This window comes from Typha angustifolia, chromosome 6 (genome assembly GCF_048772165.1).
Source record: "Typha angustifolia cultivar Huaian chromosome 6, ASM4877216v1, whole genome shotgun sequence".
Taxonomy (NCBI): domain Eukaryota; kingdom Viridiplantae; phylum Streptophyta; class Magnoliopsida; order Poales; family Typhaceae; genus Typha; species Typha angustifolia.
The window spans coordinates 7,557,327-7,569,315 of record NC_133244.1 but is presented as its reverse complement, the minus strand read 5'-3'; the positions used below and the strand labels follow the sequence as shown (position 1 = coordinate 7,569,315).

At 36.2% G+C, this 11,989-nt stretch overlaps 2 protein-coding genes across 5 annotated transcripts; one reads left to right on the top strand and one right to left on the bottom strand.

The window, feature by feature from the left end:
- Nucleotides 1-247: 247 nt before the first annotated feature.
- Nucleotides 248-1,572, bottom strand: LOC140761293 (uncharacterized). 2 transcript variants are annotated; one of them, XM_073098566.1, is made up of 3 exons: nt 1,417-1,572; nt 1,218-1,323; nt 248-726 (listed from the first exon to the last, which is right to left on the bottom strand). In XM_073098566.1, exons 1-3 carry the CDS (start codon nt 1,450-1,452, stop codon nt 578-580), a joined length of 291 nt encoding a protein of 96 aa, XP_072954667.1. In that variant the 5' UTR covers nt 1,453-1,572; the 3' UTR covers nt 248-577. The 2 variants fall into 2 exon arrangements, with proteins under 2 accessions (XP_072954667.1, XP_072954668.1); XM_073098567.1 differs by having other exon boundaries at nt 1,218-1,317; nt 1,417-1,569.
- A 6,799-nt stretch (nt 1,573-8,371) lies between these two features.
- LOC140760865 (actin-7-like) lies at nt 8,372-11,812 on the top strand. 3 transcript variants are annotated; one of them, XM_073097923.1, is made up of 6 exons: nt 8,372-8,529; nt 9,977-10,119; nt 10,224-10,617; nt 10,697-11,310; nt 11,392-11,465; nt 11,555-11,812. In XM_073097923.1, the coding sequence occupies exons 2-5, from the start codon at nt 10,060-10,062 to the stop codon at nt 11,455-11,457; spliced, it is 1,134 nt and encodes a 377-aa protein (XP_072954024.1). In that variant the 5' UTR covers nt 8,372-8,529; nt 9,977-10,059; the 3' UTR covers nt 11,458-11,465; nt 11,555-11,812. The 3 variants fall into 3 exon arrangements, with proteins under 3 accessions (XP_072954024.1, XP_072954026.1, XP_072954025.1); XM_073097925.1 differs by having other exon boundaries at nt 8,431-8,606; XM_073097924.1 differs by having other exon boundaries at nt 8,431-8,610.
- The last annotated feature ends 177 nt before the right edge of the window (nt 11,813-11,989 follow it).

Below are 11,989 nucleotides of genomic sequence, written 5' to 3'. Positions count from 1 at the left end.
TAAGGACAATAAAACTTCAAATTTGCAACTTAATTCCAAAACTATTCCCATCAAATTCCTATGCATACTATAGTTGCAAGTGGGTTCACAATTAGTCAATAATGTTTCGCTTTCTATTCTATTCATTTTCAAATTCTCTCTCGATCGAACTTTGGTTCCAATTAAATTTTTTATTAAAAATTTAAAAGTTGAAGAAAGAAAGATAGATTCGGACGTGATGGAAATCAAATGAAAAAACGTGAAATAATTTAACAGATATTAACAATTAAATACTTTTATTGTTGCCGCATGTTAATCACAATCCCGAGACAAGCGACGTGATAGGCCGCCACGTGTTCATAGACTATAATAGTTCACAATTATATACACGTCATCACTTAGATCATCACGTGGCTCCACGCGTTGATATGGCATCTCCCTGCCTGTCCCGATCCCTACATTCCAAACACATGCGCGACGTGGCATGGTAACTTTACTCCGCCATCCTCCCATTTGAGAGGAATTTACAGGCGGTGCCACTCGTAGAGTACTACGTTGGACTACGAATGGTGATGGAAATGGACGGCTTGGATATGAGCTAGCCCTCCTCGTCCGGATCCCGAGAAGCCGCTTCCGAGAGCATCTTCTGGATCCGCTGCATTGCCTCCATCTCCAACACCCGCTCCTCCCTGTCCTTCGTGTATTGCTCAAAGAATTCCTTGTTCTCCTTCTCCAACTCACTCCATACTACATCACCAAAATAAATAAATAAGTGCATCAGAATTCGTACCTCAAATATATTTTTTATTCACCCAAAAATAATAAAAAAAGATAATGAGAAGCATCATAATATAGAATATAAAACTTATTATTCTCTCTTACTGCTTAAAGTAGCCAAGAAAAAAAAAATCAGAAGCTTCAACCACTAGTTAAAAGACACGCAATGCACTTTAGTTACTCAAAATAGATAGGTCTTATGGTTTCTCTTCTTTTGTTTTAGTAGTAGTTCATATGGAAAAGAAAGTGACCAGGGGAAAAGAGTTACTACAAAGACGACTAGAGTCACGCCACTATATGAGTTCCAATGTAACATTCTACATTAAGAAAAGAGATTCAATAGTATCTAATGTAGTTCTATGATACTTTCTCTCCCTCTACTATATATATATATATATCATCATCATCATCATCTAGAAGGAGGGAGGGAGGGAGGGAGAGTGATAGGGCGAGAAAATCACCAGTGGAAGTGATCACAGGCTTTATATTAGCATGCTTGTCTAGGGCTTCCATGCACTGCTCCTTGTTCATGTTGAAGCAAAGGCACTTCTCAATCAAGTGCTGCACCTAAAACCACAAGTATCATAAGCATATGCATGGGACTGATCACCCCCATGATCAAGATGTCCTTAAGGTTTAGTAATATTTCTACACACATACCATTCTGATGTAAGAAGCTGACGAGGAGTCACCCATGATCAAAAACTACAGAGAATTCTAGCTACAACCAAGGAGAGAGAGGGCGAGAGGGAGAGAGAGAGGTTTCAGGAAGTGGGGGAGGGGGAGGTGAGAACTTGGAGAGTGGAGCTAATAAAAAGAGGCGAAGGAGACAGAGAGAGAATTAGAAAGAACGAGGAGGTGGGCCATGGGGTTCCATGTGGGTGCTCAGCGATCATTGGAGGAGAGGAGATTGAGTAGATTTTAGGTGGCCCACTCCCTCTCTGCGACGTGGGCCAACCCTCGTTCTCGTTCACGTGACACGTGGGCCTAGGGAGACCAGCAAGGCGACACGTGTGACACGCAAGCCAACGGCACAACGAGCTGCCGTCCTCGCCCCTTCAACTGTGTGCCCCTGTAGGCTTCTGCGTGGAAACTAGAGAAAGTTACCTTTTTTTTCCTACTTATATTTTATTCCTCTCTTCGGACTTTGGAGTTTGGAGACAAGCCCAATTGTACAAGAATTAAAATATATATATATTTTAACGTATATGAATACAAAGTTTGTAGTTGAATCAATGTGGATCAAACATGGATTCTATCGTTCCAATAAGACTACCACGTTAAGTCGCCCTCCTATTGTAATATTTATTAGTATTCAGTAAAATAAGAAAATATTAAAAGTTTGAGTTGTTTAATAATAAAAGCATTCTGTGAATCATGCTCAAATTGAATAAAGCCTGGAGGAAAAGAATGGCTAGCTAGATATGAGCTACTCTAACTGCTCTTTCTAATCATTGGACTCGTTAGACTGGCCTTTTATGCTCAAATGAATAATGGAGTTCCAGAATACTGTGGTGATTAAGGTGTAAAATAGTTTGTATGTTTTATTACCCATAGATTTCTCATCAAACTATCTCACATTTGTCTTGAGTGTCTCAGTTCCTAATACGGGTAGAAGTACACTTTGAGAGGTTATCTGTTTGAGCACCTGTTACGACTCGGGCATTAAAAAAATATATTCATCCACTATAAACTATTCTTTTCTAAAATATCTAGAACGTTTGTGTCTTCTTTCTTCTTCTCTTTTAGGGCAGAGTACAACTTCATCTTCTTTTCTAGACAAAATCTTATAACAAAAGGGAACAAATTAAACTTATCCACTAGCCTCATTTCTCTCTCACCTTTTATTTTTCCTCCTGACTCTCTCTCTCTCTCTCTCCTTCTATCTAAAATGCACTATCTATTTTGTTGGATAAGATTTTTCTTTCTTTGAGAAAGAGATCGATTATTTCGAATTGGGCGAGGATATTAACTTATTGTAATTAATAGATCTAACAATATAATATTTAATCTAAATATTTGATAGAAAAATGTAGTAATTGATTTACAAATACTAAAATACATGATGTAAACCTCATTGCAAGGTGTTAGCTTGAAAAATATCTCAGACATAAAATTTTCAGTCTAGTAGTAAATTTAGCAGGATCCAAATCGCATGGACCACAAAATATCTGGACAACATTATTTCCTAACAAGGCTCTAAAGGTAACTTTGATACCGATAAAATGCATATTAACCGTCATAATTCTACTTGAGATGCAACTGCGCTTTAGCAATTAATACTCATAGGACATTGGAATTTGGATATAGCTCCAGTCGTTGAGACAGGCAGGCCCACGAACCAATTAACGAGCTGTGATTGGGTGAAGGTTTGGAGTTGAAAACTTGAACCCATACACCTACTCAAGTGGCCCTCGAGTTGGACCCACATCTCTCCCATTCTCTTGCAACTATGCATTACAAAGCGACAAAGTTGTTAGTCTTGTGACGTGGGAGCAGTCTCCTTAATTTGTCGTCCATTAATCAGATTAATCCTTGCGACTGGGGGGATTGAGATTCACAGTTAAGCTATGTTATCAACGTAGTTAAGTCCTAAAATATCAAGTTGATTTTATAGTTAGTCTATAAATCCATCTATCTATCTATCTTTGTAAATATATATGCGTATGTATAAAAGACATCCTTAGTTTCATGATTAAACAGCTCTCCAGCTTTCGACAGCGATAAGTTGCTGGGGCAGCCGGACACCGACATCTTGTACGACTGACCAAATGAGCACCATATATCCAATTATGTTCTCAAGCCCATCACCATTGAATTATCCCCCGGCCCCTACAACGACGTTTTCATGTCTTTCTGCGTGTAGCATCAATGCACCACCCATTCCATTGGAGAAGATGATTACGGCTTCCATGCATGAGGATGAGGATGAGGTGCACACAAGAACGTCCACAAGATATCCAGCTTCATGGCATACATAGCTAGCGCAGGAGCTGCAAAGGATGTGTGTTCGATCTCCCCAGGGAATTAGGTCAGTGGTCAGTGGGCAAGTTGGTATATGAGCAGCAGCAGCAGCCCAAACAGACGTGGAGCCCCAGTCTCCTTGGCTTTAGCTAGGTTGGATTAATTAATTACTTCATGCTTCGTATGAAGGTCCACCACCTACCGGAATCACAAGTCCTTTTCTTCCATACTCACTCTCGCCTCCCTGCGTGACAGATTTCTATTGGGGTTGCCATCATGTAGGTCTTTAGATAATTGGCCATAGATTCCGTTCGCACAGGAAGAAAAGAACCTCAGCTTCTCAATGCTCTTTATTCCAGCAATAATTCATTTACAGACAAAGTGATCAAGGATCCATTGGTTTGATTATAGTGACCACTGTGAATTTGATGCAGTTCTACTTGGTGTTACATTGCCAAGCTTTCTCCGGTCCCTCACTAGTAGAAAGAAGACAAAAAAAAGAAAAGAAAAAGGACCCAAAAATAAAATTGCAGAGAAGCAAAAGGACTAACGCTTTCAAACAAAAGCTAGCGTTAGATATTTTTGCTCACTGTCCGAAACCTGGGGGAGGTCAAGATAGAGCACCGATTCACGGCATTCAATTCCTTTCCTTTCCCTTCCCTCCCCTTCCGCTGGGGCTTCCCCATCCTATCCGAGAGATCTAGCGACCATTGCACGGTTCCATTTTGGATCACAAATTTTGCAGTACGACTCGAACGGTGTGATAAGAAGATAACACACGTCCAAAGCTAAACAAACGAAAAGGATGGGTTTTTAACAACTGGATCGACCCGTATTGCAATTGCTATATTAATTCTGCCACCTCGATCGATGCATGCGTATAGACATAGTGCATGCACCTAGTGAAATAGGAATTGGCTGCATCTGATAAGGAAGCAGCTAGCAGCTAGCACTGCTCAGTTGGGACTAGATTCATGAATGATATAAGCCATATACCAATTCTTGATCATAGATCTACTAGATAAGCAAACTCCCCCTTACCACAGAATGCAGCTCAACATGCGTTCGGCTGGCATCAGCAGTGACGTCAAGAAATAGTGTGACAAGTAGTCTGTCTGTCAGTCCCAGTGGAAAATAATTTCTCCCTTCATTAATTCATTCTCTTTTCTCCTTTTCTTTTTCTTTTTTTCTATCCAACAAGGGGGAGAATAGAAAGATGGTTGGTGGTGATGACTTTTTTTTTTTTTTACTATAAAACTGGAGACTTTTCCTCATGTTTGGGACTCCCAAGTCTTGGTCCACTTTAAAGCAAGAAAATTAAAAGACTCACGTTTGGAGCAGAAGTGGGCTTGATTGATCTTATTAACCAAGCCCGGCCCTATGGTTGGTCGATCAGCAGATCATCAAATGGAGAAAATTAAGAACATGAGCTAAATCATTAACTTGAGCTAATCGCAGAAAGTGCATGGGACGTTACGTAAAGGTTCTATCTTCTACATGCACTACTCCATACCACGATTTGCAAGCTATCAGCAGCTATGGATCATTTACGTATGACTCTACGTACGCACATCGATTTTGGGTAGAAAATGGAGATCACAACATTATACAGCGTTTCAGGTTAGCTTTCCAAAATGGCAACTATTAACCCCTCAACTGGCAATGATTTGGTCACAAATGACTCATAATGGATCATCACAGACTATACGTAGAAGGTTTCAGCCTAAAGCTTAGCAAATATTGCTCTGAAACTTCTTTTTTTCTTTACTATATACAATGCCTGGCTTTAATTAGTTGTTAAATGGAGTACAGTAAGATGACATAAGGAGGATCATGTACATCATCAAGTAGTGAAAATTTAAGCAGTTTGTAATTAGAGTATAGAAGTTCATACCTTGTGAAATCTCCCCCAACGGCTGGGGCAATAAGAGATAAGAATCAAGTCAATATAAACAAGCATATATTAGTATCTCCACTCTTTACCTGACTCATTCAGAAAGGTTCTTTAAGCAGTCACATTCAAATCTACAAAATTATAAGATAAGATCAGACATACAAAAGGAAAGGAGGTGAATTGTTTTTTTATTTTTCATCAAAACTGGAGATGAATTCGACTTCACCAGTTCAATTTCTAGAAAAGAAATTGTAAATAAGAAAATGAAAAAGCCTAGATGTAATTTATTCAGCCTCCATTCACTAGTGAAATATATTTAATATTAACATAATTATGCTAAATTTTAAATCTAGTACAAGAGAGCTTATTCTAATATAAAGTTTAATAAATAATTAAGATACTCTTTACAATAAATGGATGATGAGGGAAGACAGAAGTGAAAGAGAAAAGAGAGAAATAATAATTTAAATAATAGTTGAATAAAATGATCTTTTTTAAATTTTAAAATTCTTAATAGAAGAGGAGAGAAGAGGTAAATAGATGTTACTATATTACTACTGAGATAAGTGGGTGCTTATTTGTTATACCAAAAATATAAAGAGACTTATATATATATATATATATATATATAATTTTAGAACTGATCGAGTAGCAACGGAGAGATCACAGAAGAAAACATGGTGATATCTTTAATCTTTCTATATATGCAAGGAAATTTTGTTGATAGTATCTTATGTATGTTGGCTAGGCAGGAGAAGAAACGTAACACCCTATGCGGCCATTTGAACCAAGTAAAACACTAGAATTGGTTTACAAACTATTAGAATTAAAAAAAAAGATTAAATATATTTTATTATTTTGTACTATGCTCAAGATTATTTTATTCTCTTATATTTAAAAAAGTTTCAAAACACTTATGATTAAATTAAGACTATTAATTTTTCTATTAAATTTAATTAAATTACACTAAAATAACTAAAATACACTTATTATATTTTTTAGACCAAATACAAATTTTTGAGATAACATCACTAAATGATTTAAATAACCATAATTCTTAGTTAAATTTGATAAAAAAAAAGTAACGGTCATACTTTAATAAGTATAGAGACTAATTTAAAATTTTTTAAAACACATAAAATTTAAATAATTTTAGACATAAATATATTTAATAATCTTAAAATAAATAAAGAAAGTTCTCAAATTAGATCAAACCCTTCTTTATCTCCATCATTTCTATATAACACCTTACTCTTATATAATTCTATAGTTTATATAATTCTACTAATTAAATTTTTATTTGAAAATTTTATAATCTTAACCAGTTGACCCACGCTAATTAATCCTTGTTAAGTCCTATTCCATCCTAGCTTATTCCACGAAATTTAAAACCTCTTTTTAGATTTAACCATCCTACCACACCAAGGTAATTTAGATATTTTAGTAATTACCTCTAGTATTCTAACAGAATATTCTTGAGTTGATACCCTTTCATTTAAAAATGATTGGGTTTAGTTAGCTCAGGATGTCATATTAAAGTTATATAAAAAATGAGGACAGGGTGTTAACTAAGAAATGATAAAAATATAGGTTGTTAATTGAAAATTCTCCAAAACATAATCTAACATCTTAAGCATATAATCTGAATATTTTTTTGATCAAATTACATGGTTTAAATTTTTTTCATAAATATTAACGTCATTCATGCTCTTTTATCTTAAGAATCATTACCAATTTAAAATTTTTAAATTTCACTTTTATCACTATGTTATTCTATTTTTTTTAATCATTTCTATTAGTAATGGTTGTAGTTACTGTCTATATTTGCCTTGCCTAGAAACAAAGATGATGTGGCTTCATCTTATCTAGTGATAGTTTTGTCTCTCCATCTCATGATAAATATAACTAACGGACAAGATGATGCCACATCATCTTTGTTTGTAAAATATTTGTAGAGTGTCTTTGGGGCAGTGTTATTTGGTGTATATAACAAAAATTTTAAAGGACTTAATAATATAAAATAAGAAAAACTATCACTATTTTTCATAATAACATTATGAACTAATTTTTGATATATAATAACCATATGAATTATTTTTATTGTTTATTTTTATCCATAAATTACTATGTAATAGTCATGTGATAAAAAAAAATATGACATACTTATCTCTTATATGTACGCGTCACTCAAGAGTGAATTTTATGTTAACGAAAATTAAGAGACAATTTGGTTAATTCTCGAAGATGTTAAAGATGTGAGATATTTTTGATAGTTCAAGAAATCATTGTGTACTAAAAAATAGTTTAGGGGATCAATATAAAAAATAGTAGTAATTCCGTGTATGAAAAAATAATTATCTTTATAAAGTAAAGAGATAAGTACATTTAGACCTCCTAAATTATTGTATTTTTATACGTACATCTTTTATTAGAAATATTTAACCCTCGATGCTATAAATTAAAACGAATAAAAAAGACAGAATACCCTTGAAGAAAGTATAAGAGTATTTTGGTGATCTGGAATTTGAGATATTTTCAGATATTTTAAATAGTTAGATAGATATCCGTCGTAAAATAAAAAAATAAAAAATTAGAGAGGATATATAAAAAGAAGGCAATAATTTAGAGGGTTTAACTGTAATAAGCCCAAATTAAAATTGAGGGAGTAAATAGATTGTCGTCCAATATTTGGCAAATTTGGTGACTCGAATCTCCATGTGGTGTCCCCGCATAATATTTCATGGGGATGTTTGTTTGATAGCGTTTCTCCTTTCTCTTTAGTCTTTAATAGCATTTCGGAGCTAGTCACTCGAAAGTAAAAGCTACTTCAAAAATTTCTCTACTCTCCCGTTTCCTCCTCACTTCACTCCCATCTCTTCCAATCTCTCTCTCTCTCTCTCGCCTCCATCGACGAGGTAACAATCGTCTCTCTACTCGATCCCGCTCTGTATCCGAGTAGATCTGCTCGCTTCTCGATAGATCTGATCGATAAGTATGTAAGAATGCCATGATCCGTCCTTAGCTTTGGTAGATATGAAAAGATCGCCTTTTCTGCTTATCATTTCTCGAGAATCTTGAGTTATTGCCGCGAGATCGGCGAATCTGAAGCTCTGTAATAGGTTTTTGACTGATGGATTTGTCTATGGTGTTAATTTCTTGTCTTTGTTATGGTTTGGTTCTGATCCATGTTTTAGGACTTCTTTTAATGGAATTTTCAGTGATGTAACTAGTGTTAGATGACTTGAGGTGGTTGGTAATGGACCGACAATATAAATCATGCCTTAATAACTAGTATGGTACTCTGATCTGAAATAATATTTTGATCTTGGATCAGGAATCTATTTTAATGTGCAAGTGTTGTTTATAACTTTGATCTTCGAAAGAACATGATGTATGAATAAATCGTGAATGATCAATACATCAATGTTTTCAAGTCCTAGCAGAGACATTAATTACCGATGACATCTATAGTTGCCCTCAAGATTATTCCAATGTAGTATTTCTATTAGCTACTTGGGATTTTTGGCTGTTGTGCTAATATTTGCTCTTGGTGAGGTGATACTGATCTGAGATCCCAGATTAGTTATTATCTTATTGATCTTGAGGAGGAAGTTTCAAATTAGACATTTGTCTTTGTTATATATTCCAAAAATTTTCCCCTTCCAAATATGAGTCCTTAAAAACTTTAAACAACCATTAATTTTCTTCTCTCGTGAGAGCAAGATCCTAAGCCTGAAAATGAATCTATTATGGTGCCTCCCTTGTCTTTTCAGTAGTTGGTTGGCTGGAAATAACAAGAAGAAGAAAAGGAATTAAATATCTTATTTTCCATGTTTTCCCGAGCCTTTGGTGGAAGATGAATATATTGGCTGAATTATGCAAGCTATTTCTTTCTATGCTCCACATGATTTTCACTTGCAAATTTTGATCTTGATAAATAACATTGTGTAGCAGAAACTCTATATTTGAAGTCACTCCTCTTGAACTAAATAGATTTTGTTAAAACTAGAACCAGCCTTAGCTCTTTATTGTTTTAGTCCTGTTCTCCAACATGAGTCATTGAATTTCTATATACCTTGTTAATCTATCTATATCAAACATACATAATTTGGTCGAAGATTAAATTAATAAGGCCAATGAATAAGGTCACAGAATATGCTTATCATCCTATACAAACTATTTCCGAGAAAGGTCCCACAAGATGATGATCTCCAGGAGATTTGAAAATTTATTTGAAGAAGATGTGAGTTTTATAAAAAGTAGCATATATTATTTCTGTCATATTTAAGCGTTATATAGTTAATTAGTTTATATTAGGAAATATGTTGCGTGAGATTAAGATCTAAGTTTTGTTGCATGTAGGCTGCCGCAAGAGCAATAAAGCTACCAAATTGCTACTAAAATATTATAGTGTCTCATCAGAATTGTCTGCATATTAGTAAAGAATGGCTGACGCGGAGGATATCCAACCACTTGTCTGTGACAATGGAACTGGAATGGTCAAGGTAAGTCCGTAATTTGATACTAAGAAGTTCTTTTTTCCCAATTATCTGTACTTGTATAGCATAAACTCTAAACAACAAATTTTTGCCTTGACAACCTTAAACAGGCTGGATTTGCTGGTGATGATGCACCTAGGGCTGTATTCCCTAGCATCGTAGGGCGGCCTCGCCACACAGGTGTTATGGTTGGCATGGGCCAAAAGGATGCTTATGTTGGTGATGAAGCCCAATCCAAGAGGGGTATCCTCACTCTCAAGTATCCTATTGAACATGGGATTGTTAGCAACTGGGATGACATGGAAAAGATTTGGCATCATACTTTCTATAACGAGCTTCGTGTAGCTCCTGAGGAACACCCTGTGCTCCTCACTGAAGCCCCTCTAAACCCAAAGGCAAACAGGGAAAAAATGACTCAGATCATGTTTGAGACCTTCAATGTGCCTGCCATGTATGTTGCAATTCAGGCAGTCCTTTCTCTATATGCCAGTGGTCGTACAACTGGTATGTTTCAGCATGGCAATTCCTTACAGACTTGATTTTCTTGATTTGTTGAGCTAAGGCACTTTTTCTCTTTTGAAAGGTATTGTGCTTGATTCTGGTGATGGTGTGAGCCATACTGTCCCAATTTACGAAGGATATGCCCTGCCTCATGCTATCCTTCGTTTAGATCTTGCGGGCCGTGATCTCACAGACGCTCTGATGAAGATCCTAACAGAAAGAGGCTACTCCTTCACTACAACGGCAGAACGAGAAATTGTACGCGACATAAAGGAGAAGCTTGCATATATTGCCCTTGATTACGAGCAAGAGCTCGAAACTGCCAAAAGCAGTTCTTCTGTTGAAAAGAGCTACGAACTCCCCGATGGACAGGTGATCACCATTGGAGCTGAGAGATTCAGGTGCCCGGAGGTCCTCTTCCAGCCATCTCTAATTGGCATGGAAGCAGCTGGAATTCATGAGACTACATACAACTCAATCATGAAGTGTGATGTAGATATCAGGAAAGATTTGTATGGTAACATTGTTCTCAGTGGGGGATCAACCATGTTCCCTGGTATTGCTGATCGTATGAGCAAGGAAATTACAGCTCTTGCCCCAAGCAGCATGAAGATTAAGGTGGTTGCGCCACCCGAGAGGAAATACAGTGTCTGGATCGGAGGGTCCATCCTTGCTTCCCTGAGTACATTCCAGCAGGTGATACACTCGTGCATTTCTTTTTCCAACATTCATGTGTATGCTTCTTATACCTTAGTATTGAAAATTTTGGCTCTGCAGATGTGGATTTCAAAGGGAGAGTACGATGAATCTGGTCCAGCCATTGTTCACCGGAAATGCTTCTGAGCTATCAGGTGCAGGTCACAATCCTCCATTGTGTTCCTTTAGTCTCAATTTACGCAGCCCTCTTCTTGCTAAAGAGTATGTTCAATTTGCATGCCAGATTGCTGTCTACTTGAGGTTAATGAAGTCATTTCTGTTAGATGATGCTCCGAGGCTTGGCGAGCATCAATGTTTTTGGTTGCTGCAAGCACATTGTTGCCGTCTCTATCTATCTATCCTTTTTTTCCATGGACACAGTTTCCTATTGATTTGGTTTTCTGTAAGTTTTTCCGGGCATTTGGATTGTATAACATGACAATATGATGTTATGATGATTTGTCTTAATAGAAATAGAATGTTGATTGGCTTTTGAACGAAATCTGAGGCTGCCCGTCGTTCTCTTATTAGTGTACTATTTCTATTTCACTGGTTAAGACATTAGAACCGTTCATGTCTGTCTATGTTTTGTTATCAAGGTGAACGCACGAGGAAGACATGTTTTCAGTTTCAGGAATTTATATATTATTGCAAGATAGAAAATATTCAATTGGAAACT

What these genes read in the sequence shown, in the direction of transcription:
- LOC140760865 (XM_073097923.1), top strand. Translation starts at nt 10,060, where the DNA reads ATGGCTGACGCGGAGGATATCCAACCACTTGTCTGTGACAATGGAACT. An exon ending in TGCCAGTGGTCGTACAACTG is followed by an intron (nt 10,618 to 10,696) that starts GTATGTTTCAGC and finishes CTCTTTTGAAAG; the next exon opens with GTATTGTGCTTGATTCTGGT. An exon ending in CCCTGAGTACATTCCAGCAG is followed by an intron (nt 11,311 to 11,391) that starts GTGATACACTCG and finishes TTGGCTCTGCAG; the next exon opens with ATGTGGATTTCAAAGGGAGA.
- LOC140761293 (XM_073098566.1), bottom strand. Translation starts at nt 1,452, where the DNA reads ATGGGTGACTCCTCGTCAGCTTCTTACATCAGAATG. An exon ending in CAGCTTCTTACATCAGAATG is followed by an intron (nt 1,324 to 1,416) that starts GTATGTGTGTAG and finishes TTGTGGTTTTAG; the next exon opens with GTGCAGCACTTGATTGAGAA. An exon ending in GCCTGTGATCACTTCCACTG is followed by an intron (nt 727 to 1,217) that starts GTGATTTTCTCG and finishes TTGGTGATGTAG; the next exon opens with TATGGAGTGAGTTGGAGAAG.